Raw genomic sequence first — 13,557 nt, 5'->3', positions numbered from 1 at the left:
TCTTTTCTAATTGAACCTTTTGCTTTGTATCCCTAAGCTTGTGGAGAACTGTGTTTGCCTCCTTCGGAACTTATCGTATCAAGTCCACCGTGAAATCCCACAGGCAGAACGTTACCAAGAGGCACTTCCCAGTGTGGCTAACAATACTGGGCCACATGCTGCCAGTTGCTTTGGGGCCAAGAAGGGCAAAGGTGAGTCTTAGTTCCTGTTCTTTATATGGGACAGGAGGAACACTTAGCCTTATAGGTATTTACAAATACTCTGGAAGTCTACCTAGTGGAGATTTGTCCTTTTGCTCTGCTGCTGCTTCCTTTGGTCAAGATGCTTTGATGTTGGTGGTGGTGGTGGTGGTGGTGATGGTGATGATGTGATGACAGTGATGGTTGTTAGTGTATTGGCACTGGGGCAGTGAAGGATAAGAGCTCAACTAATCTGGGGCCTTCCTCCCTTTTCCTCCTCCTTCTCTGCTTTCTTGTGAACTTGCCCATGATGCTGTTGACATCTTTCTCCTGCGTTTTCTTCCTTCATTTCTCTCCTCGCTTTCCACCTTGGTGATGCACTGGAAGATGAGTGGTTCTCCAGAGGTGAGTGCAATCTTTTAAGGCACTTGTCTCCTTCTAATGTGCATGTTTTGGTTTTGCGTTCCCCAGTATTTCCTTGTCTAACCCTTTCCTGTGGATGCATGTAGGAAAATTTAGTTGAGGAAAAGCATTGAAATAAGTTTAGCTCTTCTGGGTTGTGGCTTTGACATGCTATTTCTGGACAGTAGTCTCTGTTATCAGAATTCAGTTAATAGCAGTAAAAGTGGTTATCCTTTTTGTACCAATCTACTGCCTGGTTTTGGCCTTTGTTTCTGCATCACACCTGTTCAAACAGGTGTGTGTGGGGTTCCCTTCTTTTGCCTGTTTTGATGCTGCATCTCTGATCTGAAGATTCTGACTAAAGGAAGAAAAACAGGTGAAAACTTTCTTTAAAAGTTCTTTACCAAATTCTCTCTACCCTTCCCCCATTTTTTATAGGGAAAAAGCCCACAGAGGATCCAGCAAATGATACAGTGGATTTCCCTAAAAGAACTAGTCCTGCTCGAGGTGAGTTATCCTTTTTCTCAGTCTCCAGAGATCTCAGATATAGTTTTTGCATATGTAACATATTTTTTGCACTATTTTAATAATTGTCTCTGACTTGTTGGATTTGAAGTGATGTTGAAGTATTGGGAAAATTCACAGTATTTAGTCTCAAGTCAGAAGCTAGGCTGTGTGTAATGGTAATGTCTGCAAATAGTACTTGGGCAGCTGAGGCAGGAGGGTTGCTGTGAGTTCATAGCCAGATTAGAATAGAGAGAGAGAACGCCTCAAGAAAAGACAGAAACTTAGCCAGTAAGTACCCACTGTAGTTTTTGGATATTGGACCTTACTGTTAGAAGAAAATCTCTTTATCACAGCTTGGATTTTGGAGCCACTGTATCAATGAATATGAACTTGCTAGCTTTCCATAAATATAGAAGACCTTAATTAAAGGGTGTTAAGTCTCAGGCTGTCCCTTTCATTTAGTTATATTCATGGTGAGGCGAGTTACTGAGTTAAATTAGAAATAATTTGTTTGAGAAGTTGAATCATTAAGCCTGATTGCTCACGGTGAAAACAAGGCTTAAGTTAGCTATGGGGTACAAGTCAAGGAGGAAGGAGAAAGGAATTGAATATGATAGAATTGATGTCTATTTTGTTTTTACCATGGACTAGTTATTTTAGGGTTTTTTTTTTTTTTCTTTTTCTTTTTTTTTTTTTTTTTTTTTTCCCTTTTGCTTTGTTTTTTGAGATAGGGTCACACTATGCAGCTCTGGCTGTCCTGGAACTCTTTCTGTTGACTAGGCTGGCTTCAAGCTCACAGAGACCCACCTGCCTCTAACTCTGCCTCTGCCTCCCAAGTGCTGGGATTAAAAGTATGTACATTGCTTCAGGCTACACTAGTTATCCTTAAGGCATGGGATCAACTGGGCCTGGTGGTACGTGCTTGTAGTCCTAGTACTTCATAGGCTACTCTAGCATTTGAGAGGCTAAGACAGGAAGATTATGAGTTTGAGGCCAGTCTGTGTGACATTACAAGACCCTGTCTTAAAAGACACAACAAAAACCTAAGAAGAAAGAGAAGTAGAGTCAAACCTCTGAGTTTGTTTGCTCTTGAGTTAATAGGGAAGTTGAAGGAGCCTAATGATGGAAATGCAGAATGTAGGCAGCCAGAGCCTGGCTTGTAGGCATTGATTGACATCTTCTGTCTTGCCCCTTCTTGTACAGGCTATGAACTCTTATTTCAGCCAGAAGTGGTGCGAATATACATTTCACTCCTTAAGGAGAGCAAGACGCCTGCCATCCTAGAAGCCTCCGCTGGAGCTATCCAGAACTTGTGTGCTGGGCGCTGGACAGTAAGTACCTCTGAGAAAATGGATTTGGAGATAAAGAACTTAGATAACTAGTTTGATGCCATTCGTCATCATCTCACCACTTCCCATGTGCTTCCTAGTATGGTCGATACATCCGCTCTGCTCTGCGTCAAGAGAAGGCTCTCTCTGCCATAGCTGACCTCCTGACCAGTGAACATGAACGAGTAGTGAAAGCTGCATCTGGGGCACTGAGAAACCTGGCAGTGGATGCTCGGAACAAAGAATTAATTGGTAAGGATTTGTTTGAATCAGTGCCTAGCACAGTGCCTGGATTCCAGCAAATGTTTAGTCGTTTGTTGATGTCATCAAAGAGAAGGATGTTACACTCTTCCTTAGTTTATATATCTGAGTATTGGTGAAGGTTTATGGTTTAATGGTTCTACATTATAGCCACTATTATTTGTTGAATATCTGCTTTTTCTTTCTTTCCCTAGTCATTGTTAAGAATTTTTCTATTTTTTCATTTGCCCAGAATTAACATAGTTAGTTAGTGGCAGAGCCCAAGTTGTTGATTTTTTTTAAATTCATAAAGAACTCTGTCCTATTGAATTATCATATTATAGTACTGAACATACTATTTTGATTAGAGTGTGTGAAGAGACCAGGCAGTGTATTTAGATATCCAGCATCACATTGTCTTACTGCACTTGAGGAAGGAGAAGGACAGTGAGTTCATGGCTGTCTCATGTCCTCTGCCCCTTTGATATGATCTTCTGTGATAATGAAGTTGATTTGTATTTCTAGAGCTCACACATGACCTGATCCCTCTAAAATGTACTGGAAGGCTCCCCTTGACCTGACTGGCTTTTCTCCCCACACGTGTTACTTTTGTCTTACTGCTATAGGCAAACATGCCATTCCTAACTTGGTAAAGAATCTGCCGGGAGGTCAGCAGAACTCCTCTTGGAATTTCTCTGAAGATACTGTGGTCTCTATTTTGAACACCATTAATGAAGTTATTGCTGAGAACTTGGAAGCTGCCAAAAAGCTTCGAGAGACCCAGGGTATTGAGAAGCTGGTGTTGATCAACAAATCAGGGTGAGCTTATATTTAATCGCAACTGGAAGAATGTGAGTATGAGAGAAGAGCTTTCAGAAAGGAGCTGTCCTCTTCTGTTCTCAGCTTACTTCCCCTTATATTACTCTGTGACATGTAGAGAGATATTGGTCTATTTTCATTCTTAATGTTGGTCTGTACATTGATAATGGACTCTTACACATCCAGTTAGTCAGTGTTTCAGACAGAATATACAATTGTGAGAAAATTTACTTTCACCCATTTTACATTTTTATATTTTTGTGCTGTTAGAGCAGTGGTTCTCATCCTATGGGTCATGACCCCTTTGGGGTTGTCACCTTCACAGAGGTCATCTAAGACCATCAGAAAACACAGGTATTTACAGTATGATACATAATAGTAGCAAAATTACAATTATGAAGTAGCAATGAAAATAATTTTATGTTGGGGGGCTCCCCACAACATGGGGAACTGTAAAGGGTTGTGCATTAGTAAGGTTGAGAACCACTTCTTAGAGGGTACAGGGTCAAGATTCCCTGGTCTTATATGTAGCCAAACTGTGTATGGTGTTACTTTCCTCCATAGGAATCGCTCAGAAAAAGAAGTCCGGGCAGCAGCTCTTGTCTTGCAGACGATCTGGGGCTATAAGGAGCTTCGGAAGCCACTGGAAAAAGAAGGCTGGAAGAAGTCAGACTTCCAGGTGCAATACTCTTCACCAAAGCGTTGGCTTTTTTTCTCCTTTGGTTCTTGGCTAGTGCCTCTGATATTGACTGTCATACTAAACCCAAGTCTTTCAGATATTTGCCACACTACCTCTTAATACAGTGGTGCCCACAGTTTACTTTTGCTGATATTCTAGTCTCTCGACGTTGAACATGGCAGTAGATGCTGGTGGTGGTGAATAGTGAAGATGTACTCTGACCCTTACATGTGCTTACCATTCTGATTCTTCTGCCTCCATTCCCCAAGTACTAACCTTATAGATAAGTGCTACTACCTAGCCTCCGATTCTTTTTCTAAAGAGTCATAGTTGTCAATAGGAGCCTAGAGATTTAAGCCCATTAGGGGAAGAATGTGTGAGTAAGCGCTAGGACAGGTGATCATGGAGAAGGAAATCAATGGTCCTTAAGAGCTTCTGAAGCAGGAGGTGCATGGTTAGGAAAGAAGTGGGTATATTCAGGTTTCTATGATATTATGTTTGTTTGCCTCCAGGTGAATCTAAACAATGCATCTAGAAGCCAGAGCAGCCATTCATATGATGATAGCACTCTCCCACTCATTGACCGGAACCAAAAATCAGGTATAGTAAACAAGAGGTGCTCCCACCATTATTTAATGTCTTATTAACTAAGAAATGGGGTATGTATGTATTTCTAAAATGAGCTAGACCCTGAATTATGCTTTGGAGTAATGCTTTGCCTCAGGATTATAATATGTAAGAGAATGGGTTTGAATTTAGAAATTAAAACAGGCAGGAAAGGGTATGGTGGTGCACACCTGTAATCCCAGTCCAGGACTCCAAGGTGGAGGAAGGATCAGTATGTCAAGGCCAGCCTTGGTGACATGAAACTCTGTCTCAAAAGAAAACAAAACCAAAATCAAAACAGTTGGTGAGCTTGAGTGTGGCTCCTCTATTTGCCTGTGGATTTAGAGAGTGAGGCATAGTTTTTCTGTTTCATTTCTTCCTCTTTAAAAATTTTGTGTTCTGTTGATTAATGTGCTTGGTTAATTATTAGTGCTTTTCCAGTTGAAAAACTAAAAACTATTGACAACTAGAAAGTCTGTTATTTCTAGTGCCTAGAGAAAAGCACCACTATTGCTATTTTAGGTTATAGCTCTGTGTGTGTGCTTGTGTTTTTGTGTTTGTGTGGTACTGGAGATTGAATGCAGGGCTTTCTAGGTGAGTTAGAATTAGAGCTTTTTAAACCACTTTACCATAGATGAATTATATATTTTGTATTGTATATATTTTTTCTCTTTCACTGAAATTATGTACTGTAACCCTTTTTACCTTGATTTGATTTTTGATTTGACCCATGGCTTTGGAGTGTGGTACGAGGGCCCCAAAACTCTTGGACATGTGCAGAAGGCATAGAAACAGTGGTGCTTGCTATGGCTGCTCAGCATAAATGAGGGCAGCAACACTGATCTGAACAAGTTCTTTTCATTGCCATGTACTCTATAAAAAGCCATCTTCATTCAGGAGCATCCTTGATGGAGCTGTAAACATTAATACCCCCAAATGCACCTTGTTTAGATGTGTAGTGCTAATGAGAACATGTACAGCACTTGTGCCGTGTAGGGAGCCACTGTGGCTGTCTTGAGGCAGACTATAGGTGTTAACTTATTAGACTACCTTTTTTTTTTTTTTTAAATAGAGTACTATTTTACTTTATGAAGCAGCTGAGACATGGTTATTTGGCAAGCATTTCCACAAAAGTAAATGTGGAAACCTTATCACTTTGGTTAAAAAACTGGGGCCAAAGCGGGGCTGTGGTAGTGCACACTCTTAATCTCATCCCTCAGTAGGCAGAGGCAGGCAGATCTTTTGTGAATTTGAGGCCAGGCTGGTTTGCAGATTGAGTTCCAGGACAACCAGGGTTACATACAAAGAGAAACCTTATCCTAAACAAACAAACAAACAAACCTTGTCTCAAAACAAAAACACCACTAACAAAAAACTGTCAGTATTTGCTACCTGAGTAAACAATAAAATTTTGGCTGAGTGTGGTGACTCATTCCAGCACTTGGAAGACTAAGGCAGGGAGATTGCTCTTTGTTTGAAGCCTGCATGGGCTACATAGGGAGTTCTAGGCCAACCTGAGATGTAGAATAAGACCCTGCTCTCAAAAAAAAAAAAAAGAAAGAAAGAAAATCAAATTCATGTTTCTGAGTTTGGTAACTTCCCAATGCTTAAAAGGTTTTTTCTAGGGCCATCAAGGTAGCTAAGCAGGTCAGCTCACTTGCTTCTAAGCCTAACAACCTTAATTCCATCCCTGAGAACTGACTCCTGAAATTTGTCCTCTGACCTCTATATTCATGTCCTAGTATGGATGGACACGCGTGCGCGCACGCGCGCGCGCGCGCGCGCACACACACACAATGTAATAATAGAAAAGTTAAAAAAAGTTTAAAAATAAGGTGTTAAGAATAGAAATATCAAATTAAAAAATGGCTTTTATGATTATATAAGTGGTGATACAAATGTGTTTTTAAAATGCACATACATACTAAAATCTGTTAATTTTATAACATTTGCATAGTTCTATAAATCATTATCTTGCGGGGAGACAATGCCATGACATTTCAGATTCCTGTATGAGTAAATGTTCTATACTAGGGCAAGACAGGCTAACTCATTTATTTTTTGTGGTTTTCTTGAGGGAGGGTCTTCTCATGGACCCTACAGTTGCCTGGAACTTACTATGTAGAATCAGGCTGGCCTGGAACTTGCAGTGATCCCCTACCTCTGCCTTCTAAGTGCCAAAATTATGGGAGTGTGCTTATTAATCAAAGTTAAGAGGTATTACAAAAATGTTAGACAGTGCTCCCCACCTTGGTTTTCTTTTCTTTAAAAATTATTATTATTGTGTACATGATATGTGTTGTGGGCACACCCATACTGTGGCTTTCAGTGGAGCTCAGGGACAACTCTCTCTGGAGCTGGTTCTTGCAGTTCTGGGTAGCTCCTGGGGATCAGACTCAGGCTGCCAGGCTGGCACAGCCAGTGCTTCATCTGCTGAGCCACCTTGCCAGTCCACTCACAGTGCCTTTTAAATCGAAGATGTTTATGATAGGTAATACATTTATTTCTAAGTGGTGTAGAAGTTTACACTTCTGAATATAGTAATGTGTATTTATTCCACACCGATAAAAGTCCTTTGCATCCTAATTTATTTCCTTGTGTGTGATTGGGGACTGAATCTAAGGTCTTATTTCTGGTGGCTAATGCCTTACCTACTTTTGAGCCACATCTCCAGCCTAGACCCTCATAATTTTAAGACTAAAGGGTCTTTGAGATGTAATAGCTCAGATTACTGAAGTACTTTTAATTTGTTTATTTGTTTGGGTGTGTAGGTACACATGTGGCGGTCAGAGGACAACTTGTGTGAATCAGTTCCTTCCACAAGTTGGTTCCAGGGATGAAACTCAGGCCATCAGGCTTGGCAGCAAGTACCTTTATCTACTGAGGTGTCTTCTGGCCTCTGAAATGTTCTTGTCTTTAGGTTTCTGTATGAAAGGGATCAAAGTTCTGTGAGAGCTTTCCTGTAACTGCAGGCTGTGATTAGTACTTGGCACAGAGTATGTGCTGAGTAAAACTTCATTTGAATAAAGGCAGGGAAGGATGGCATGCCAGAGAGAAATGTCTACTTAATATAGATCTTGGTGTATTGGATTTTGATTTGAATAACTTTCTAATTCCATATAGATAAGAAACCTGACCGGGAAGAAATTCCAATGAGCAATATGGGGTCAAACACAAAATCATTAGGTAGGTAATGAATTCCTGTCTAATGTTGCAGAATAGTGTGTAGTTGGGGTGAGTAGGTATTTTCTCCTTTTCTTTTTTCTTTTTTTGAGACAGGGTTTCAAGTCACATAGGCTGGTTTTGAACTCAATTGCAGTTGAGGTTGATCTTGAACTCCTTCTTGATCTTCTTGCCTCTACCTCCAAGTGCTGGGATTACAAATATGCTCCACCATGCCTGGATTTTTTTTTCCTGTAGCTTTTTACCCCCCTAAATACCCTTATCATTTACCATTCCTGAAGTACTGTGATTGGTAATCTCCATTTGAAAGGATATCTGGAAATATAATAAAATTTGATCAATCCCTACTCTTTTCTACATTTTCACGTTTCTGTGGATGGGATGATCTTTCTTAAATTTTCTTAATTTTTTTTTCCAAAACATTTTTTTTTTAATTTTAATTTTTTGAGACAAGATCTCTCTGTGTATTCCTGGCTGTCCTGAAACTTACTTTGTAGAACAAGCTGACCTTGAACTCACAGGGATCTGCCTGCTTCTGCTTCCCCTGTGCTGGGATTAAAGGCGTGTGCTGCCCTGCCTGGTTTATTTTTTTTATGCGTATGAGTGTTTTGCTGTTGTGTTTGCTATATGTGGTGCTTCGTGCCCTCAGAGGTAAGATCCCCTAGAACTGGAGTTAGGGATGGTTGTGAACTACTATGTGCGTGATGGGAGCCTAATCCAGACTCTTCTGGAAGAGCAACAAGTGTGCTGAGCCACCTCTCCACCCCCTGACCTTGAACTCTTGATCTTCCTCTTCTAACATATGTTCTCAGAAAGTCTTGTTGTGTCCATGTAATCTGCCCTGATCTCGCTTTGTTCTTTCTCTCTACTTTCAGTTTAGCTGATCTACTTGCTGCTGCCTTTTTTTTTTTTTTTTTTTTTGAGGCAGAGTCTCATAGCCCAGGTTAGCTATGAACTTAAAATATACCTGAGGATGACCTTAAATTCTTGGCCTCCTGCCTGCCTGCTATTCTGTCTCATCAGTCTACTTTATAATTTGTTATTATTAGGGTCTCCCATATCTCAGACTGAAATTGAACTCAGTATATAGCTGAGGATGACCTTGAACATCTGTGGACCCTCCTCCCTTCATCTCCCAAGTGCTGCAATTGTAGGTTTACATCAGGACACACAACTCATTGTGCATTATTTAAAAGCCTTGGTATATTAAGCCTTCTACTGGAATGTCCTTCCCCTTTGCTCTTCTGACTTTTCATTCCCAAAGGCTGAACTTAAGTTGTGTTTTGCTTTGTCAATTCCTTCCAGTTGCAGTTTGTTTCTGTTTTCTCCTAATTTCAGGGCGGTCTATAAGCAAGCCCAGTCAATCTCTTTAGTATTACCCACCATAGGACACCATTGTTGTTCATTGTTATCCTTTTGTTGTTTTCGCAGTGATGGTAATAGAGTCTAGGCCAGCCACTCCAGCATTGAACTACATCCCTAGTACTGGGTATTTCACATACATTATCTTCTCTATTATATTCAAGCTATGTTTAAGTATTAAAAAGCATCAGTCTTTAATGCTTTGGTCATCTGAAACAGCTCATTTCTTTTTTTTTTTTTTTTTTTTGTGATATATATTTTTTATTTTACAATACCATTCAGTTCTACATATCAGCCATGGGTTCCCCTATTCTCCCCCCTCCCACACCCTCCCCTTACCCCCAGCCCACCCTCCATTCCCACCTCCTCCAGGACAAGTCCTCCCCCGAGGACTGTGATCGACTTGGTAGACTCAGTCCAGGGAGGTCCAGTCACAGCTCATTTCTTTATCAAGGTGCCTAATTCAAATACATTGTATACTAGAGGGAATATATTGTTTCTGTGTACTTTCCCCCTCTAGATAACAACTATTCCACACTGAATGAAAGAGGAGACCACAACAGAACACTGGATCGATCTGGGGATCTGGGTGATATGGAGCCATTGAAGGGAGCACCCTTGATGGTAAATCCTTGTTATATACTGCTGTGTATATGAGACTGATAGTATTTTGAAACTGTATGATATATGAAATGGGAAAAGAACAGAGAAAGGTAATATCTTTCTTTGGTAGGTGTTTTCAGGAAAAAAAAGTAGAGGTTTTGATGCATCTTGAAGTTTCTTGGGATGCTCTTCATTGATTGTGTTGGAGGAAGTCTTTGCAAGTGTTATTGATGTGACTAACATTGACTAATCTGTTCTATCATACATCACCCTGTTCTTTCACTTACCTTGAGGGTGTTTTACCCTTTTACTTTTAACAGTGTTTGTTTACAAACTTGGGATTTCCCTGAGTGGCACATAGTTAGAGGTTCTTATCTTGGCTCTCTTACTAACAAATTGCATGTGTTCACAGCAGGACGAGGGGCAGGAATCTTTGGAGGAAGAGTTGGATGTGTTGGTTTTGGATGATGAGGGGGACCGAGTGTCTTACTCCCCCATGGTATGTCCTCCAGTCACCCCTAAAATGGTCCTCAAGAAGGAGGCCTCTGTATGCCCACTCTTTGCCAATCATGTTGATCTGATCAGGCCTGAGACACTTGTCTGAGGCACGTGGGGCCCAAGGATTTCTGCTTCTGTGATCCTGACCTCTTCAAAGCCTGGAATGCAGTGGGTGATCTAGTTCTTTGTTGTGTGCTGCTTTCCTGCCTCCAGATTTACTCAGCTGCCTTGTTCTCTAGGTCTTCCTGTTCTCAACCTTATTAACAGCTTTCTCTTTTTTTTTCCCTACAGCAGAAGATTTAGCACCACTCTACCTGCTCCATCTGGGCTTATAATATATTACTTTTATTTTTTGGTGGTGAAATGGACTGATGATTTTTTTTCCTTTCTTCGCTGGACTATTGTGCCAACTGCCAGGCTGCCTCCTACCCTTATAGCCCAGAGTGGCTGCCTTCATTCCATCAATTCCCAACATCTTCTACTGAAGTTTAATTGTCCTGTCCTCCCATCCCCTACCTCCAGTTTTCCCCAAGAAACCTGACTCAGTTATTTGCATATCTTGAGAAACTGCTGCAGATTAGCTCTTTTTGCCAGCCCTCCCTGGATCCTTGGCCTGTGTGGAGGGAGGGAGAGAGTGGAGCTCTTCACTGGAAGCTGTGGGAAGAACTGAAAATTGCACGCTGTGTATGCAGTATTCAGCATTCTGACAAACTGATGACTTTAATCAAGACTGTCTTTCTGGTGGGGAGGGAACTTTTAATTTTGTTTTGGATAATGGGAAGTATGAGTTCTTCCCTTATCCGGTGGCTTTTTTGAAGCCAAGAAGGCTGGAAACAGTGGCACATTCCACCTGGCAAGGGCCCTCAAGTAAGTGAGGTACTCCTCAAACTGGGATTGAGAACTCTTGTTCCTCCTGTCCGAGGCAGGGACCACAAAGGACCTACAGACTCCATCTCTTCTGTCAGCTCCAGGCCAACCTTGGGGTGCTGCCCTGACCAAGGTTGTCCTCAACCCTCCCCTCTTACCCTGTGATAAATCTGCTAACTTGACTTGGCCGTTTGCAAGAGGCTATGTAAAAAAGAGAATGCCATGGAACACTTCTTGATTGAGAAGAAACAGAAAGATTGTCTTTTGGGGAGAAGATGAACCTCTAGGAGGAAACAGAAGGAATGTACATGAAGTGGCTAGTCTGAAACTGGCAGGAAGCTTCAAAGCTGGCTTTCCCCCACCTTCCCTGCCCCATTCTCTTCTTCCTTTATAGGCTGGTCCCTCCTTCTCCCCTCCCTGGATCTGTTGGCCAACTACAAGACTTGTACATAACTCCTGCCCCCTTTGCCCTTCTAAGGTAGGAGTTGCCCTGGCTTTGCCTCTTCTTTGTGCCTTTGGCCTGGGGTGCGTCTCCTCCCTCTCTTCCACGTGCCTTTCTTTGCCTCTGCAGTCTCATTTCTCATGATTTTGCTAGTTAGATTTTGTTATTTTCTTACCCACAGTTGACCCTCAGTAGCTGAAGGAAAGGAGTGGTGACCTAAGGAACCTCAAGTCCTCCTTGGGGATTGTTCTAGCCTCTGATTTAGCCAACAGTGTACAGTTGGAATTGGTGTCTATCCTATCCTGATGAGTCTCAAAGTGAGGCTGGTGGGAGGGAGTGCCACGACTCTTACTCCTTAGTTGTTCCCAGGTCCCATTATCTGAGAGGTTATAGGGAATCAAGGGTTTCTCTCCAGTTCCTTTGCCTCCATCATACCCTGTCCAATTGTAGGGAATGTTACAGGCAGGGCTAGAGAATCAGCTACTATCTGGGTTGATTTTTTTTTTTTTTTTTACTTTTTTATTTGCCTTTGTTCCTTAATCCAAAAGCTCTATTCAATGCAACTGGAATTCTTTATCCCTCTTGTCCTGTTCCTTAATATATTGAGGCTATGGGGTGGGAGAAAAGTGCACAACCCACCAACCCCTTTCCCTATGCATTACAATCCCTCCCCCTTTTTTTAACTGTTTGTTTCCCTCCCATTTCTTCTACCCCCATCCACCTTTTCTGGCAGAAAGGAGCCTCTCTCCCTGGGACCCTCAGAGTACACTGCACAGGGAGCCTTCCCACCCAGACCTGGCTCTATTCTTGATTTCTTTTGTCCTCCTCTGCTCTTCCTGGTGCTCTTTTTCGGTGGGGTGTGGGTAATAGAATAGCCATGGGCTTTGGGGGACCTTTAACTGTTTTTTTGTTTTGTTTTGTTTTTTTCCTCTTTCATTTATAAACACTAAACATTCAATTTCAGCAAACCAAAAATCCTACCTTCCCACCGAACACTACTAAGGGGCATGTCGTCTGCTCTCTATCTTTTCTCTTTTCTTTCTCTCTTGTTAATGCTTTTAAAAACAAATGAGTTTTTTATATAAATAAAGTTTTTAAAGTGTGTATGTGGGAGGTCTGTGTCATTTCTTCACTTCGAGCTGTATTTCCTCCCTCCTTTTCATCTTGATTATTTTGGTGTCAGTGTTCTTTTTCTTTTCAGAGCTGCCAGAAGGAGGTTGTCTCAGGATGGGCTCACTTTTGTTTCGGTCCCAAGTCTTATCCAGGAACATTCTTGGGAACACCCCCAACATGAGTCTCCAAGTTAATCGATGGCTGAAGTAGAGCAGGTGGACTTAGTAGAGATAGAAACTGCAGAGTGCAGGCTGACAGCCTCCTCATTCTCTGGGGTTTTCTCACATCTTTTGACAAAAGCAACACTGAGCAAAGCCCTCTGAAGACATGCTCTTTTGAACACAACACATTGAATCTAGACGGTTAGAAGCTGGCAATCCCTACTGCCACCTTAGTAAACGTGAAAGAGTTCAAAGTCCTCGGCACTAATCACAGGCCATGCTGATACTTCTCAGGCTGAATGGAGTGGGTGAGGCTGTTTGATAGGATGTCCTGCCAAACTGTATATGGCTGGTTAACAGAAATCAGATTACTGGGGGTTATCTTGACGGCAGATGCCGAAGATTCAGACTCTTGGGAAGACACTTTTCCAGGGTTCTTAAAGTGCTGTCATGTAATTTAAAAACCTCAAGAGAATTTGTGTAAAATTCTTCAGTTAAAATTATTTGGCTGTCCAGCATCACCACATTATACTAGATTTAAGTATGAGAACTTTTTTGGGCTTATGAG

General features: G+C 41.6%; 1 protein-coding gene across 34 annotated transcripts in view; it reads left to right on the top strand.

Moving 5' to 3' along the window:
- Ctnnd1 (catenin delta 1) overlaps positions 1-12,821 on the top strand; it is a 60,924-nt gene extending 48,103 nt beyond the window's left edge. For 6 of the 34 annotated variants that reach the window (XM_076569802.1, XM_076569801.1, XM_076569800.1 and 3 more), the window contains 9 exons: positions 38-191; positions 1,020-1,088; positions 2,292-2,419; positions 2,518-2,668; positions 3,283-3,475; positions 4,040-4,154; positions 4,667-4,754; positions 9,826-9,929; positions 10,698-12,821. In XM_076569802.1, the coding sequence (XP_076425917.1) occupies positions 38-191; positions 1,020-1,088; positions 2,292-2,419; positions 2,518-2,668; positions 3,283-3,475; positions 4,040-4,154; positions 4,667-4,754; positions 9,826-9,929; positions 10,698-10,709 (1,014 nt within the window). In that variant the 3' untranslated portion in view covers positions 10,710-12,821. Of the gene's footprint in view, positions 1-37; positions 192-566; positions 585-1,019; positions 1,089-2,291; positions 2,420-2,517; positions 2,669-3,282; positions 3,476-4,039; positions 4,155-4,666; positions 4,755-7,883; positions 7,947-9,825; positions 9,930-10,320; positions 10,408-10,697 lie in introns of all 34 variants that reach the window. The other 28 variants (XM_076569795.1, XM_076569796.1, XM_042275594.2 and 25 more) reach the window with 14 other exon arrangements.
- Positions 12,822-13,557: the final 736 nt, after the last annotated feature.

The sequence above is a fragment of the Peromyscus maniculatus genome, chromosome 4 (assembly GCF_049852395.1).
Source record: "Peromyscus maniculatus bairdii isolate BWxNUB_F1_BW_parent chromosome 4, HU_Pman_BW_mat_3.1, whole genome shotgun sequence".
Taxonomy (NCBI): Eukaryota; Metazoa; Chordata; class Mammalia; order Rodentia; family Cricetidae; genus Peromyscus; species Peromyscus maniculatus.
The sequence above is the reverse complement of the archived record's forward strand: the minus strand, read 5'-3'. Positions and strand labels throughout refer to the sequence as shown.